At 46.4% G+C, this 17035-nt stretch overlaps 1 protein-coding gene and 1 pseudogene across 4 annotated transcripts in view; both read left to right on the top strand.

Annotated features, from left to right (window-relative positions):
- The first annotated feature begins 7864 nt into the window (after nucleotides 1–7864).
- On the top strand, nucleotides 7865–8247 carry LOC137755095 (large ribosomal subunit protein eL31-like; annotated as a pseudogene).
- Nucleotides 8248–11167: 2920 nt separating this feature from the next.
- ACSF2 (acyl-CoA synthetase family member 2) overlaps nucleotides 11168–17035 on the top strand; it is a 29527-nt gene continuing 23659 nt past the window's right edge. For 2 of the 4 annotated variants that reach the window (XM_068531852.1, XM_068531850.1), the window contains exon 1: nucleotides 11308–11367. Coding sequence is in view for 2 of the 4 variants with exons in the window: in XM_068531848.1 (XP_068387949.1) it covers nucleotides 11258–11367 (110 nt within the window). In the remaining 2 variants the exon portion in view is untranslated. Of the gene's footprint in view, nucleotides 11368–17035 lie in introns of all 4 variants that reach the window. The other 2 variants (XM_068531848.1, XM_068531849.1) reach the window with 2 other exon arrangements.

Here is a 17035-nt window from a genome sequence, read left to right as displayed (position 1 = left end):
CTTACAGCTGTGTCTGGCACTTAGTAAGTACCCAATAAATACTAGCTATCACTTGTAATCCACCTTGTGTTATACTTACCTTTATGTCTCTTTCCTCCATTCTGGCTTGTGATGGCAGGGATTTCTTTTTTGTATCCCCAGAATCTGATGCAGGGTAGTTGCTCATTCAGGGGTCTGTTGAATGAATGAATGAGGCACTTTACCCACTCCAAGCTTCAGTTTGCTTATCTTTGAAATGGGGATATTAAAACTTCTCTCAGAGGGGAATTATGAAGACCAAAAGAAGTCAGTGCCATGGCCTACTCATTTAACAAATCACTGTGTGCACCCCTCCCCATCCCCTGCAAGGCACTGTGCTCTAGGCTTCTGGGAAATAGACAAGAGCAATTGGGTCACAATACATTAGCACTTGGCAATCTCTAAAGCCCTTGACCATCCTTTTTTTTTTTTTTTTAACATCTTTATTGGAGTATAATTGCTTTACAATGGTGTGTTAGTTTCTGCTTTATAACAAACTGAATCAGCTATACATATACACCGGTCTTATTTTGATACTGTATTGATACATGAAGAGACTACGAAGCACTTTTTTTTGTTATCTCTCTTTTATGAAGGAAGAAACTCAGGGAGGAGAAGTAAACTTGACCTCAGTCACACAGCTGGTTGAGGGGAAGACCCAAATTTTTTATTCCAAATCCTGTTTCTTTTCACTACACCCTATTTCCCTACTCCCACCCCAGGAACCTACACACATAATTATTATCGGAGGTAGAAAGAATAAGGGTACTAACACATACACAGAAAATCTGCATGTGAATGTGCAGGGCTATGTGGGTGTACATTTGAGTGTGATAACACCAGACTAACATATGTAAGAGCATTCTGCGTGCCTAGGACTGTAACTTATGTATATTATTTCTTTTAACTCATAACAGCCAGATATAAAAGGCAGATATTATTTCAGTTTTAGAAAGGAAGTAATTAAGGCTCAGAGAAGTCAACTATTTAACTCTTTAAGGACAGTCACAGCAAATGAGTGTATTTGGAAGAAGGTGGGTCATACCCAGCATGGCAGGGAGGAGGAGCCTGGGAGGAAGGAAAAAATCAGAAAAGGCTCCATGGAGGAAGTGGCATTTAAGTTGGGCTTTGAAGAATGGGTCAGGTTCAGACAGGCAGAGATGCAGCCCAGGGAAGCAGGGCAGCAGAGTGAGGAATTGACAGCAGCTCTTCACTTTGAGAAAGATTTTTTCACTCCCTGAGGCTGGAAAACCACAGCTTCATGAGAAAGTGAAGCCTGTTATCTGTTGACAGCTTTTTCCTCTGGAACGATAGACCAGCCCTGCGCTGCAGCTCCTCAAACGAAGTGCCACCTTGTGTCAGGATATTGAGGTTGTTTGAGCAGCTGCCAAAGAGAACACAGGTAGCATAGCCCTTGAGAAGACAAAGCTCAGGACCAGGACAGGAGGCGGCAGCTTCCTGGAAAAACCTTGGGCATCAGGCCAGCGCTGCCACTGCTAGGTCCAGTGCGATCCTGGCAAGTTGATCCAGCACTCCAAGCTTCTGTTTCGCCTTCTGTCGAATGGGGATAATAAAATGGGAAAGTGTGTCAAGGACCCACAGAGAAATACATGCAGGAAAGAGCTGAATGGCACTATGCAGTGACGTCAACCTTTCTGAGGGCAGTTGGCCCCTTTCATGCTTCAACCCACAGCCAGAGGTGGACTGAAAAAAAGTCAGACTCAGAGAGTCCTTGAAAAAGGCCCCAAAGAGCTTTTTTAAGGCACATGATCTCTGTATATATAGCTTATTTATTTACATAAATTTGCTTTAAATACTTCCACATGTAGAGAGATAAACCATGTTCCTATAAATGAGTCTGTCCCAAAGTAAACTTCAAATTTAAAGTAATCGCAATTAGAAATCCCAAAAAGATTTTTGTTTTGTTTTTAGAACTAGGTAAAAGTGATCTTAAAATGCATATAAGATGGAAAAAATCTGGGCTTCCCTGGTGGCGCAGTGGTTGAGAATCTGCCTGCTAATGCAGGGGACACGGGTTCGAGCCCTGGTCTGGGAAGATCCCACATGCCACGGAGCAGCTGGGCCCGTGAGCCACAACTACTGAGCCTGCGCGTCTGGAGCCTGTGCCCCGCAACGGGAGGGGCCGCGATAGTGAGAGGCCCGCGCACCGCGATGAAGAGTGGCCCCCGCTTGCCGCAACTAGAGAAAGCCCTCGCACGAACCGAAGACCCAACACAGCCAAAAATAAAAATAATAAATAAATAAATAAATAAAGTAGCTATAAAAAAAAAATACTAATTATTACAACAACCTTATGAGTAGATGGCATAATTTTAAAAAAAAAAAAGATGGAAAAAATCTAATTCATATGGGAGGGTAAGTGTATGAGAATTGCCAAGAACACTTCATGAAATTAAAAAATAGCCATGAGGGTCCGGTCCAACCAGATATTTGATTTTATAAGAAAACTCAAAACAGTATAGCATTGTCATGGGCAGTTATCAATGGAACAACGTAGAGAGTGTGGAAACAGATACAAACTTACAGGAGTCCTTAATATATAATTAACATTGTATTTAAAGTCAAATCCATCAAAAGGGGAGTAGTTGAACAAATTAGAATGTATTTACACAATGGAACCTCACTGTGGAACATTATGCAGCCATTAAAGAGAATGCATAGAACTACATGTATTTTTTTTTTTTTTATGTTTTGCTTATCTCTTTTAAATTTTATTTATTTATTTATTTATGGCTGTGTTGGATCTTCGTTTCTGTGCGAGGGCTTTCTCCAGTTGTGGCAAGTGGGGGCCACTCTTCATCGCCGTGCGCGGGCCTCTCACCATCGCGGCCTCTCTTGTTGCAGAGCACAGGCTCCAGACGCGCAGGCTCAGTAATTGTGGCTCACGGGCCCAGCTGCTCCGCGGCATGTGGGATCTTCTGGGACCAGGGCTCGAACCCGTGTCCCCTGCATTGGCAGGCGGATTCTTAACCACTGCGCCACCAGGGAAGCCCGAACTACATGTATTGACCTGGAAAAAAAATGTTTGTTGTATATGCTCAAGAAAAAATGCAAGTCACTGAGTAAGATGCATGGCATGATCTCATTTTTAAAAAATTTAAAATTTTGACCTTATTTCAGACTTCAAGAAAAGTTGCAAGGATAGAAGGAAGAATTCCTGGATACCCTTCACCCAAATTTCCCAACTGTTAACATTTTACTACAGAAATATATACATATTTCTGAACTATTTAAGAGCGTGTTGCAGACATGATATCCTTTCATCCATAAATACAACAGTGTGTCTCTCCCAAGTACAAGTAAAACTCTTATATAACCGCAGGATAGTTATAAAACTCAACAAGTTAATACTGATCAATACTATTATCAATCTATGGACCTTATTCAGATTTCATCAATTTTCCAGGATGATTTCATTTTTTGGAAAAAAAATACATAAAGGGAGAGGTGAAGAAACATTTACATATGTCTATATGTGTATAAGAGCTTGGGAAAGGTATGGAATACCCACACTTTTAACCTTGCTTACCTTGAACATCGGTTACAAGGCACATGTATTATAATTTTGTAATAAATTATAATGTAGAAAAGTTTAATATAAATAAACAATGAATGAATGAATAAAATCACCGTAGGCTGGAGACAACTTGAGATCAAGTGCTGGTTCTGCCAACCTTGGACACATCACAGAATCTCTCCAATCCTGGATTTCCTCAATCATAAATTTCCACCTATAGAGGAAGCTGTATTTTGAATAAGGATTAAATGGGAAAAAATACACAAAGTTCTCAGTCCCTAGAAGGCACTTTAAAAAATAATTCCTGTAAAACCAATCAACTCTTTTTTTTCTTTAATTTTTATTTATTTACTTATTTATTTATTTTTGGCTGCATTGGGTCTTCATTGCTGCGCGCGGGCTTTCTCTAGTTGCAGAGAGCGGGCGCTACTCTTCCTTGTGGTGCGTGGGCTTCTCATTGCGGTGGCTTCTCTTGTTGCGGAGCACGGGCTCTAGGCGCGCGGGCTTCAGTAGTTGCGGCTCCCGAGCTCTAGAGCGCAGGCTCAGTAGTTGTGGCGCACGGGCTTTGTTGCTCCGCGGCAGGTGGGATCTTCCCAGACCAGGGATCGAACCCGTGTCCCCTGCATTGGCAGGCAGATTCTTATCCACTGCGCCACCAGGGAAGCCCTTTTTTTTTTTTAACTTTTATTTATTTATTTATTTTTGGCTGTGTTGGGTCTTCGTTTCTGTGCGAGGGCTTTCTCTAGTTGCGGCAAGCGGGGGCCACTCTTCATCGCGGTGCGCGGGCCTCTCACTATCGCGGCCTCTCTTGTTGCGGAGCACAGGCTCCAGACGCGCAGGCTCAGTAATTGTGGCTCACGGGCCTAGTTGCTCCGCGGCATGTGGGATCTTCCCAGACCAGGGCTCGAACCCGTGTCCCCTGCATTGGCAGGCAGATTCTCAACCACTGCGCCACCAGGGAAACCCACCAATCAACTCTTGTATGTTTCGACCTCCTCCTCTTTGTTCATGCCATTCAGCTTAGAATGCCCTTTCCTCCCTCTCCACTGTCACCATCCTTTTCATCCTTCAAGGCACAGTCTAGATGCCACCTCCTCCAGAAATACTTGCCTGATCCCCCTGACCAAAAGTGAGCTCTTTCCACTGATGCCCTATGGCTACCCCATGCCCTGGTTGCATTAGAAATGTTGGCAGGGATAACAATGATTGAACCCCAGGGAGTTTGCTGGGGAGCTCAAGAGAAAGGCTTTCCTTCCTAATCAAAGGCTGCTATGCTTCTCTGCTGATTCTGTCTGTGTGTGATGCCTGGAACTGCCATGGTGAGACCATCAGGGAAGAAGACATTTTCTGTACACTGAGAGTGGCAGAGTGGCAAGATGGATTAGCTTAGGTCATGGTACCAGCATCTGGAAGCATCCTGACATACTGCCTAGGCCTTGAAAGGCCTCACTTATTGGTCATAGAGTTTGAATACCACCAAATGGAGATTCTTTTTCTATTTATACCTCCAACAAATATATAGTAGGCATTCTAAGAATATAACTTGTTTGAGTCATTCATTTGACTCAAATATCCCAAAATATATTGAGTACCTACCACATACCACCTGCCAGCTAAGGGGGCATGCTGGAAATAAAATCCGTAATCATTATACACTTTGCCTGCCTCTCTCCTAAGGCCCTGCCTTGCCTCCCACTACTCCCAAAAAAGCACTCCCATAACAATACTAGTAACTTCCAGAATGTATGTGCTCCCTGCCTTCACGTATACTTTCTCCACACTCCCATTTATATATTCTCCCCCTATAAGCATCCCATTGGCCGTCCACAGTTTCCCCTCCCAATCCTGTCTGGGGTGGGCTGCATAATGGCTCCCAAAGTCATCCATGTCCTAATCCCTGGAAGCTGTGAATATGTTACCTTATATGGCAAAAGGGACTTTTCAGATGTAATCAAATTAAAGAGCTTGCGATGGAGAGATTTTTTAGGATTAACCATGTGGGCCCTAAATGTAATCACAAGTGTCCTTATAAGAAAGGCAGAGGGAGATTGGACATAGAAGAGGAGGAGGCAATGTGACCAAGGAGGCAGAGATGAGTGTGATGCCTGGAGCCACCAGAAGCGGGAAGCAACAAGGAACAATTCTCTCCAGAGCCTCTGGAAAGCACTAGCCCTGCAAACACCTTGATTTTAGTCCCATAAGACTCAGTTCAGACTTCTGGCCTCCAGAGCTGTAAGAGAATAAATTTCTGTTGTTTTAAACCATTAAACTTGTGTAATTTTTTCCAGCAGTGTTAGGAAACTAATACACTACTCACTCAGCTCAGACCTCTAAGAGACCTTCGGTGACACACCTAGGGTAGGTGCCTATCCCCTGTCCCCCTTCTCCCATGGCACTGGCCACACCACATGCCCCCATCAGTCTCAGGGTTAGTGTTCTCTACTAGACAGTGAGCTCCCTGAGAGCAGACACCTGTCTTATTCATATCTGCAGCCTGAGAGCCCAGCCTTGTGCCTGGTACCTCGTGGGCACTCAGGGAATGTCTGTTGAACCAATGATTGAGTAAAGGAAGATAAATTAGATTTGGTCTGATAACACTGGGTCTTATTCAAGTCTTGACAGATGACTTTAGCTCTTGACTTTGACCCAAGAAAAGTTTAAAATTACATCGTCTAAAGAAAGATTTTTGTACTACACTCTTTATGAAAGCAAGGCTTTCACAACTTTTGGCAGCTGCTGAGATTGCAGTTTCTTGTGTTTTTTCAATTTTGAGTTGTCAGCAAGAAAATACTGATTGTTTAAGATCATGACTGTCTGTGTCTGCCATCATTAGTTGTGATCAAATAATTTTACTTTACACAGCAGTTCAGAACGAGTTCCTTATTTTCACGTTCAGCTTGAAAATCAGAAACATCGTTTTTAGAACAATTTTTATCAGCCTTGTTTTTTTGTTTGTTTTGTTTTTGATACTGGCTACTGGATCTGATTGGCAGAGTATAGGCATCATGTATCAAGTCACTGTCGTCTCTTCTTTCAAAATTAAAACTCCCTTCCTCATCCTCCTTTTTCTTCTTTATGTGGCTGCCAGCAGTGTCTTTTTTCCCACCTTTCCTTCATGACTACTGCATCTCTTATTAGACAGCTCCCTTCTCAGACTTACAGTGAAGAAATTTCTTTGAAAGAGACATTTTTCATATACTATTTGGAAACAGTCATTTACAACAGAGAGCTTTGAAAAATTACACCAGAGAAAAGAACTTTGCTCAGGGTCATTGAGAGGAAAAGCAGCAGAGCTGGATTCTTCCCAGACCTGACTCCGAGGCCGACTGCAGGCCTATGTAACCCCTTGGCACTCATTGAGAACCTCATGAAACATGCTAGTCTCTGTAAATGATCAGTGGCACTAGTCAGGATGCCTCCCTTGGGCTGTTAATAAAAAAATTTATTAAGAGAAAACATGTACACCATCTTAGGAAAATAAAACAAGAAAAAGGCTTTTTAACAAAAAGTAGTAGTACATTCACATTGTTTGTAACCATCACCACCACCCATCTCCAGAATTTTTCCATCTTCCCAAACTAAAATCCTGTACCCTACAACAATAAGTCCCTATTCCCCCTCCCTGCAGCCCCTGGCAACCATCATTCTACTTCCTGTCTCTATGAATTTGACTACTGTAGATTCCTCATATAAGTGAAATCATATAGTATTTGTCCTTATCATACTTAGCATACCTTAAATGTTGCTACAAGGTTGACCCTTGTAGCGTGAGTCAGAATTTCCTTCCTTTATAAGGCTGAATAATATTCTGTTGTATACACCACATCTTGTTTATCCATCCATCCATCCATCCATCCATGGACATTTGGGTTGTCTCTGCCTTTGGCTATTGTGAATAATGTTTCAATGAACATTGATGTACAAATGTCTACTCAAGTCCCTACTTTCAATTCTTTTGGGTGCATACCCAGAAGTGGAATTGTTGGATCATGTGGTAATTGTTCTTAATTTTTTGAGGAACTGCCATACTGTTTTCCACAGCCGCTGCACCATTTTACATTCCCCCCAGCAATGCACAATGTTCCAATTTCCCCACATCTTCGCCAACACTTGTTGTTCTCTGTTTTTTTGATAGTAGCCATCCTAAAGCATGTGAGGTAGTAACTTATTGTGGTTTTGATTTGTATTTCCCTAATGACCAGTGATGTTGAGCACCTTTTCATGTGTCTGTGGGCCATTCATACATCTTCTTTGGAGAAATGTCTATTCAAGTCCAAAGGGAATCCCTTCCATCCCCAGCCCGGCAGGATGGCTCCTGCAAAGTGCAGCGAGAAGAAGAAGGGCCAGTCAGCCATCAACGAGGTGGTGACCAGAGTATACACTATCAACGTTCACAAGCGCATCCCTGGAGTGGGTTTCAAGAAGCGTGCCCCTCAGGCACTCAAAGAAATCTGGAAATTTGCCATGAAGGAGATGGGCACTCCAGATGCACGCATTGACACTAGGCTCGACAAAACTGTCTGGGCCAAAGGAATAAGGAATGTCCCATACCGTATCCGTGTGCGGTTGTCCAGAAAACATAATAAAGATGAAGATTCACCAAACAAGCTCTATACGTTGGTTACCAATTTACGAATTTACGTGTCACCACTTTCAAAAATCTGCAGACAGTTAATGTGGATGAGAACTAACTGCTGATTGTCAAATAAAGTTATAGAAACGCCAGAAAAAAAAAAAAAAGTCCAAAGGGAACCATTTGAATTACTTTAACTGTTTCTGTTTTATCTTCTGTTATTTACCTCTAAACAATATACTTATTCAGACATTTCTTGATTTTCTGTTTAAAAGGCAAGGATTCGCACTCCCATCTTTCCCCCTCATGTCCTTCTAATATAGTTTTATTGCTATTTTTGTACATACACTGGTTGCTTTGTAACTTTAAATGACACATTCCTTTATTTCATGTTCCATCATCAATAAACAGGATCTCTTGACACCTTAATCTGTAAGGTAAGAGTATCTGCCTCCACTCTCATCTCCTGTCCCTTACCTCTCAACACTACTGTCAAGTGTGACTTCCAAGGTTTGTAGCATTTACATTCTGTTCCCTAACTTCAGTTAAGTCTTCTGGACTTTTTCATAGGTTGATGCTAAGAAGTTTTTGAAAAATCAATAAATGATGTTTACAGTATGAGACTGGTTTTGAAGCACAGGAAGGGAAGGAAATTGGCAAAGGGGAAGGCCTAAGGGTTTTCTCGGGGTAGCCAAAGGCATGAGCAAAATCACAGGGGCCATAAATCATGCAAGTCATGTGCAGCACAAGCAGATATGCTCGGATCAGGCAGAAAGCCCCTTGGGGAGCTATGAGGAACTGAGTTGGTTGACGGATGAGGGAGGAAAGCTGGAGGGCATGGATGGCCAATGTGCCCAGCTACCTAATCCCTCAAAGTGACCCAAGAATTCTGGTCACCATGATCTGCTACCCGGACTCAGGAACTCTCACATCAGGCATTTCCATTTGTCTTTCTCCCAGCCGTCCTCACCTTCCTTGGAACCAGTGCCTACCACAGCTCTCAAGGCTTTGCAGAGATGAAAAGTAATTCTTCTTACTAAAAAAAAAAAAGAAAAAAAAAAAAAAGGTTTGTAATACCTAACGCAGAGGAAGGTCTCAGAGTGTAGACACAGGAGGAAGAAGAGGATGGAAAAAGAAACTAACCATCACTGAAAACTGGTCGAGTACCAGTTCTGTGCTACTGTACTCAGTGATTACCCCAGCCCTCTGTGTGAGGCTAGTATTATTCCCATTTTAAAGATGATTGAGGCTGGAAAGGCCCAGTGACTTGCCCAAAGCCACAAACTGAGTATAGACAGAGCCTTGGCCTGTGTTCACTGAGCCCACCTTGACCTTGGGCAAGTAGCTGAACCGCTTTGGGTCTCAGTTTCTTTATCCATAAAAACAGAGACACATTCCAAGGCATGCCTGTTCCTTGCAGGTTGATTGTGAGGGCAGAGATAACGTCCTTGAAGAGCTTGGCATGAAGAGCCTGGCATGGGGGAGATATCTTGAAACTGGTGGCTGTGATTCCACAATATCTATGTCTGAGAAGTCAGGAAAGCCCAGTTTGTGGAAAGCTGAGTCTGGAGCAAAGTTCAGGGAGGAACTCATCCCACCCTTCCCCTCCAGGATCTTCAAACTAGCAAGGAAAGTGCAAGGGCCTGCAAGATCAGTATCCACTCCTCACTTCACAGGCCCAGAGAGGAGAAATGACTTACCCAGGGTCACCCAGCAAGCTAGTAGCCGAGCCTGCCAAGCAGGGCTTGGTTCCCAGACTTGGGATACTCCCGTGCGCCCCACATTCCCTGGGCTGGGCTATCAGAGTCTGCGAGCTAGTCTGTTAGGAAGGCACAGGCCCTTGCAAACCCAGCTTCTTATAATCTGTGCTCCTCTGTCTTCCTTCCTGTCCCACCCCCACACAACTGAAGTGTGGGGACCCTCCCCAGGAGCCAGGGTTTCAGAGGATCGAGGTCACTCTCAGGATCATGAAGAGGAGCAGCACTGTCTCCTTCTCACAACCGCGGTTGAGCCAAAACTCCCAGATAAAGGCGAAGATCTTCTCAGGCCAAGCCCCGCCCTCAGCCACCCCTTCTTCCTGGCCCAGTGTGTATCACTGCCTCTGGGTCAGGAGAGGGGAGGCCACCCTGCCAGGGTCTTTCCCGTATTGCTCTCCCCCTTCTCCTCTGGAAGAAGGGCCATGGCTACATCGAGACACTGCGGACCTGGCACATGTGCCACACTGCTGTCCAGTGCCTCTTTTCCTAGCTAGGTCCAGAGATGGGCAGTCACCTTCTCTCCATCCTGCAACCACCCCTGGGCCTCAGGGGACCACAGGGAGGGTCTGGAGAGAGAGAGGTTTACTTTTCATTCACTCCTCAGCCTCAGGAATTGTGCCTGGGGCGCGGGGGTGGGGGTGGTGGACAGGTTCCAACGCCTGAGGCCACCTTAGGGTGCACTGCAGGTCAAGGCTGAAGTCCGGGGGAGGGATGGGAGGCTGACGCTTGGGACGTGGGGGTCCCCTCCATTTGTTAATGGAGTCCCTTCTGAAGCTGACGTCTGTCTTCACCCAGTACTCGGGCCGCAGCGGTCTCGGCCGCGCCACGCTTTGTCCCAGCTGCCTCCCCTCCCCCGCGGGCTCTCTGCTCCAGCCGGCATGGTTGGGGGCGCTTCGCGCGGGCTTCCCTGGCCTCTGGCCGGCAACCCGCGGTGGGGGTGGGGGCAGCACGTGACACGCGCGCCAACACGGCTCGGGGGATGGCCGCGTCTGGTGTCGCCGCGCCGCGCCGCTGGCTCCCCCTCTACAAAATCAACACGCTCTTGCGCCCCCAAACCCAAGCCCCTGGTGGTTGGGAAGGGAGACCTGCCTTGGGCTGCGGGCCGGGGACGTCGGATCCAGAAGGAAACCAGGGCCATTTTAAGAGGGTGGGAGGGGGAGGGCGGCGGGTCCAGGGGAAGGTCACCCGCGCGCTTTCTCTTCCTCCAAGCCTCTCAGGCCTCGCCCCGCCCGGCACCTAGTCCTCCGCAACCCATAGGCAGAGGCGACCCTCCCGCCTCCGCGCCCGCTCCGCGCTCGCCCCGCCTCAGCACACTAAAAGTTTACTCGGGCCCGGACGCGGGCGTCGCGAGCCAAGGCTGTCTACGTCGGGATGCTGCGCGTCGGGAGGCTGTGCGCCCGGAGCCCGGGGGTGCTGGGGGCCCGGGTCGGCCTCTCCCGGGTTTGGCAGGAAGTGGGGTTGTGGGGCGTCCGTCCCCTCAGGTACGCGGCCTGGGAGGAGAGGGACGGGCCCCGTCCCCCGGAGGGGATCTTGGGGGTCCTGCGGAACCTCTCTGGGGGCCGATCGCGCTCGGGCTGGGAGGCCTGCGGCTGCCCCACCTCCGGGCGGCACACGCGGGAGAGTAGGTACCCTGCACCTGGCACCTAGGCAACAGGAAATGCTGGCCTGGCCCACGCAGACCGGGGCTGCGGCTGGTGGCTGGCAGGGACCCTGCACTGACTCTGGGCTCTGGTCTGGGACTTTAGGTTCGTCCATTCGCGGGCACACTGATGGCCAGAAGTGGGAGCCTTTAGCAGTCTGCCCCGAGGGGGAGGGGCAGGGGCAAGGCCTGTACTCTGTCCCCAGGACACTGCCTCTGAGCTGGACCCCTTGCAGGGATAAACTTGAGGATCTTCCACCCGGTGTTGACAACCCTAGGCCACTAAGCTCAGCAGTCTCCCCTCTCCTCATCAGCTGCTGACAAACACCGCTTGGCTCCTTGCTACTTACCGGGTCTGTTTTCTTCTGTCCTCAATGCAGAGGGTGGGATGGGGGCTGGCAGGTGGAGGATGTGAGTTTCCAGTAGTTTTGCTGCCTCTACAGCAACACAGTAAGTAATGTTACCTCCCTGTAAGATTACAGATGTGAAAGTGTGTTGATTAAGCAGAGCTGGGCTCCCGCTGATGTTATCAGTGGTGGCTTTCATCTTCAGCACCCAGCAGGGGGAGGCCTGGGCACCACTGAGCCTGCCCTGCCAGCCAGCTAGGCCAGGTACTAGGTCTGGGGTCAGGACACGGTTTTGGATACCAGGTGGAGTGTAGGCCTGGACATGGAAAAGTGACGAAAACCCGGAAGTTCTCTGAGAGAACTGCTCGGTTAAAAAAAAAAGAAAGAAAAAAAAAAGGAATGAAGTTGGAGGGAGATGCAAACTCTTCCTCTTTGGCTAGAACTCCAAGATCACAACGTTTTGAACTTGCTGGTTTCTGAAGATAGAAAGCATGCAGTGCTTTCAGATCACTAGGCTTAATTTTCTGGGAAAACCCAGTGGCTCATGGCAGGTCAGCAGATGGGATTCTGATGAAGAAAACCGTTCTCACCGTTTCCCCACCAGGGAAGTCCCCTGACCTTTGACTTTTTATGTGTAAACAAAGCAGGTCTCTTACCTGCTACAGGCCTACAATCACAGAGTAGGGGCACCAGGCCTCAGAGAAATTCTGACTCTGTCAGGAGGAGATCCATGTGTCCAGAGAAAGATTTCCTGAGCATTTGGCCTAATTCCCTCCCATTCCTGCCACGCCCTTGTGCTTGAGGCCTTACTTACTGACTATGGTGGTTTGACCTGATTTTGCTCCTACTTTGTCCTTAAGAAACCCTCAAGAGTCTCAAGCATTCAACAGATATTCCTGAGAACGTCACCGACACGTCAAGCACGGGGTGGGTATTGTGGTTATGAAAGCCAGAAAACGCAGCCCTCCGGGAACTTGTAGTCTAGTGAGGGAGAAGATAAGTCAAGATGATCACTACTCAGTGTTCCGGGTGCCATGGTGTGGAAAGCTCCTGGACTTCTGTCCTCTGCTCTTTCTGACCTTGTCACATACAGCCTGCTTTCTTGCTGACAAACACCCCATGCCTGTTAACCTGTCAGATCCCCAGTTCTGCCTGTTAAGAAAAAGCAAGAACTTTGAAGCCAGACTGCTTTGGGTTATAGCCCTCCACCTACCTGCTGCGTGACCTTGAGTGTGTTACCTAACCTTGGAGCCTGTGTGGAGTTTGTCACTAATGCTACCTACATGCTGGATTGACAAAGGCTTGCTCTTCTCAGCCTTTGCTTTGGGGCAGAGTTGGTACCTGAGAACCTCCAAATGGGGTCTGGGTAGGAATTTCAAGTGATTTGAAGGTAGGAGAGGATTTCCTCCTCAGTGGCCTCTTTATTGCACCTGGTTCTCTCTTCTGGCCAGTTACCAAGGTGTCAGCCTCTGCCCAGCCCTAAATCTAGCCCCTGGATCTTCTGGACATTCCGCTATCCATCAAAGTCAGGGCTGTCCACAGCCTTTTCCCCAGAAGGAAAGAAGAAGCTGTCCATTGCTCTACAGACCTCCTGAACCACCAACCCCTTCCCCTTGTCCACATAACCCCATCCCCAGGGAAGGCAGGTGGTCTAGTTTGGAGCTTCAGGGAGCCTAGGAAGGCAGAATCCAGTGCTGATTCCTGATGAACCTCCAATAAGCAGGCTTCCTTCAGACCTCTAACGCTGGCTTGGGGCTGCCAGTGAGGCAGCTGCACCCAGGGTGTTGGGAGCACTCAGAGCTGGGAAAGACAGAGAGAGCCGTGGCTCAAGCCTCTCAGAATCAGATGTGACCCTCAGAGCGGGGGCTCCAGTGACTCAGTGCTGATGGTTGGTGCAAGGGCATGAGTGGGCTTCATGGACCACCCTCCAGGGGGATGCCTATAATCAGGTGGGACCAGTATTGGAAACTAAAATGATGTCCCTATATGAGGGGATTATATTAAGCTAGGAAGTGTTTTGGGTAGAAATCACAATAGAAAAATAGACCCTTCCCATAATCTACCAAAGATGATTAACAAGGGATTTGGTAATGATATCCTTACTCACTACTCCAGTCTAAATGTAATAATAGAAAATAAACTATAAATTGGGACATTGTAATCAGTGACTGACTGGTACACATCGGTTTTAGTTACCTCTCCTGCCTTGCACACAGTAGGTATGCAATCTACTGTAGAGGGTGCAGTGGGGGATACAAGGATGAATGAACTTGTTTCCAGTGGCTTCTTTGCCAAAAAGGGATCTGCAGGGGAGGATCATAGACCCACTGATTCAAGGCAGTAAGGATGCTATACCAGGAGAGTGTCAATCAAAGCAGGGAAGAATCTGATAGGTGGGAATGGGATTAGGTAAGACTTCCTAAAGAAGCTGGAATTTGAGCCTGATTCCTCCAATGATAGGTCTGTGGTTTGAAGGATGAAGGCCGTATACTTGTATTGATATAAACTCTTGCTTATGCTTGAACTCTTTTGAACCCTGCGTATGAAGCCCTCCTAACATCTCCCACATTATTTATTTATTCAATCTACAGACAAAGACTTTGGAGCCAGACAGATCTGAGTTCAAAAGAACCACTTTCTAGCTGGTAGCTTTGGGACTAAGTTAAACTTGAGACTTTTGTTATGTGTAAATAGTGTTGTCGTGAGAGTTAAATGAGGTCGGTCGCGTAAGAAAATTCTTACCCACAGCCTGGTGCTAATGAGTTATGAGACAGAAAGTACTTATGTAACAATGGCTTTGCACATTGCTACAATGACCCCAAGACCCACAGTTTAGAGCCTTGTCTGGAGAGTAGGAGGAAGACCGTTCTGGCAGAGGCAACTGCTTAAAGCAAGCTGGGGCTGCTCTGGTTGAGTTGACAGACCCATCCATGATAACGCTGAGTGTTGGGATAAAGGACTGCTTTTGTTTCCCCCCTGATCAAACCAAAGTACAGGATGTAATTTCATCTCTTAAAGGGGCCTTGCTAGAGGAGTGTCCTGATAAATGACAGGAACCAATAATCCTGCCAGGGGCCTCTCCTTTCCGAAATAAACAAGCTGTTTTTCTACCTTAGGAATCATGTTCTGTGAATCTCATTGGCATGCATGTATTTCTCAGTTTGGGAGTTAGATGACAGGAAAGCAAGCCCAGCCCGACCAGTACGGCTTTAGGCAAGTCCCTCAACCTCTCTGGACCTTGGTTTCTTTGTAAAATAGGCCACTTGGACAAGAAGCACTCTGCAGTATTTCTGTGGACTTTCTGTGATTCCTAAGGAGGCTGGACTTTGAGACTTGGATCCCTGAATCCAAGAGGGCTGTGGTCGAAGTAGGAAGCCTTCATACTTGTATGAAAGCTTACTTATGCTTAAACCCTTATGAACTCTTCCTAACCTCTGGACTCTCTGGTTTTCTCTAGTCCTCTGTGAGTGAACAGAAAACATTGAGGGTTTTGACCCTAGAAAGCTAAGATCTAAACCTTGTATGTACCTTAGTGATGCAGGTGTTCTGAATCAGCCTCCACCCCTGACTCCTGTGTGCTTTCCCCATGAGCCCCGAACAGTGGCCCAAGGGAAAATCTGCAGCATGGATGCCTTCTAACCCCAAGTATTTCAGGCCCTCTGTCTTCTTGAGTTTACTGGACTCAAATAATAATTTCCTGTCTACTTTCTCTACATGTACAAAAACACATATACACCATCAGTTTTATTCGAGCTAAAAATGGAAGTTTCCACCAATACAGAGTGCCTTGCTCAAAATCTTCATTGTAGCTCTTACCACTTGGGGGTTCTTTGTAGTCTGTGTTCTTTGTAAGCTGTGGACTCCTTCAGGAAGGTTATGTTGGGTGGTGGAAAGATCATGGGACTTTATGGTATAATTACAGACAGTAAAATGCACAAATCTTAGGTGTGCAGTTTGATGAATGTTAACAAATGTATTCACCCATTACTCAACACCCCAAGATACAGAACTTGTCCAGCGCTCTAAAACAGTGCTGTTCAGTAGAAACATACTGTGAGCCACATGTGGAATTTTATGTTTTCTAGTAGCCATATTAAAAAAGTAATAAGAAATAGGCAATAAGTTTAATGATATATTTTCTTTAACTTAGTATAGCCAAAATATCATTTCAGCATGTAATCAATCTTTTAAAAATTGCTAAGGAGGTATTTTATATTCTTTATTTCATAAAGTCTTCCAAATCTGGTGTGTATTTAACACCCACAGAACACTTCAATTCAGACTAGCCATGCTTCAAGTGTTCTAGAGCCACATGTGACTAGGCTACCATATAGACAGCACAGCTCTAGAAATTTCTCTAGTGCCCCTTTCCAGTCAATTCCCTTCCCCAACCAGAGACTATCACTGTTCTGATTTCTAATCTCCATAGATTAATTTTGTCTATTCTTGAATCTCAGAGTATATACTCTTGTGTCTATCTTCTTTTGCTCAAAAACCAAGGGTTGCTTTTGGAAGGAGTGACCTATTAATCTTGACAAAAAATTCATGAAAGTGTGTGTTATACATTAAACAGTTTAGCTTTCCTTGATAACCATGGGGAAAAGGACATGATCTCCTATGCTCAATATTTCACCTCTTGGGTGTGGCAGCATAAAGGCAAGCTGAGAAGTGGGGGCCTCAGAATAGGTCTAACAAATATGTCAAGGGGCTATCCCAGCAGAGAGTGATGGAGACGGTGTGGCTTCTAGGCCCACTGAACTGGGAAGCCCAGTTACACCTTGTGGTCCCCAATATTATATCATCTAAGAACTGATTTTGGTTTTTTTTTTAATAGATTTATTTTATTTATTTTTGGCTGCGTTGGGTCTTCGTTGCTGCGTGCGGGCTTTCTCTAGTTGTGGCGAGCGGGGACTACTCTTCGCTGCAGTGTGCGGGCTTCTCATTGCGGTGGCTTCTCCTGCTGCAGAACATGGGCTCTAGGCGCATGGGCTTCAGTAGTTGTGGCTCACAGGCTCTAGAGCACAGGCTCAGTAGTTGTGGCTCACGGGCTTAGTTGCTCCGCGGCATGTGGGATCTTCCCGGACCAGGGCTCGAACCCGTGTCCCCTGCATTGGCAGGTAGATTCCTAACCACTGCGCCACCAGGGATGTCCCTTGAATAACA

Source organism: Eschrichtius robustus, chromosome 20 (genome assembly GCF_028021215.1).
Source record: "Eschrichtius robustus isolate mEscRob2 chromosome 20, mEscRob2.pri, whole genome shotgun sequence".
Classification (NCBI taxonomy): Eukaryota; Metazoa; Chordata; class Mammalia; order Artiodactyla; family Eschrichtiidae; genus Eschrichtius; species Eschrichtius robustus.
The sequence above is the reverse complement of the archived record's forward strand: the minus strand, read 5'-3'. Positions and strand labels throughout refer to the sequence as shown.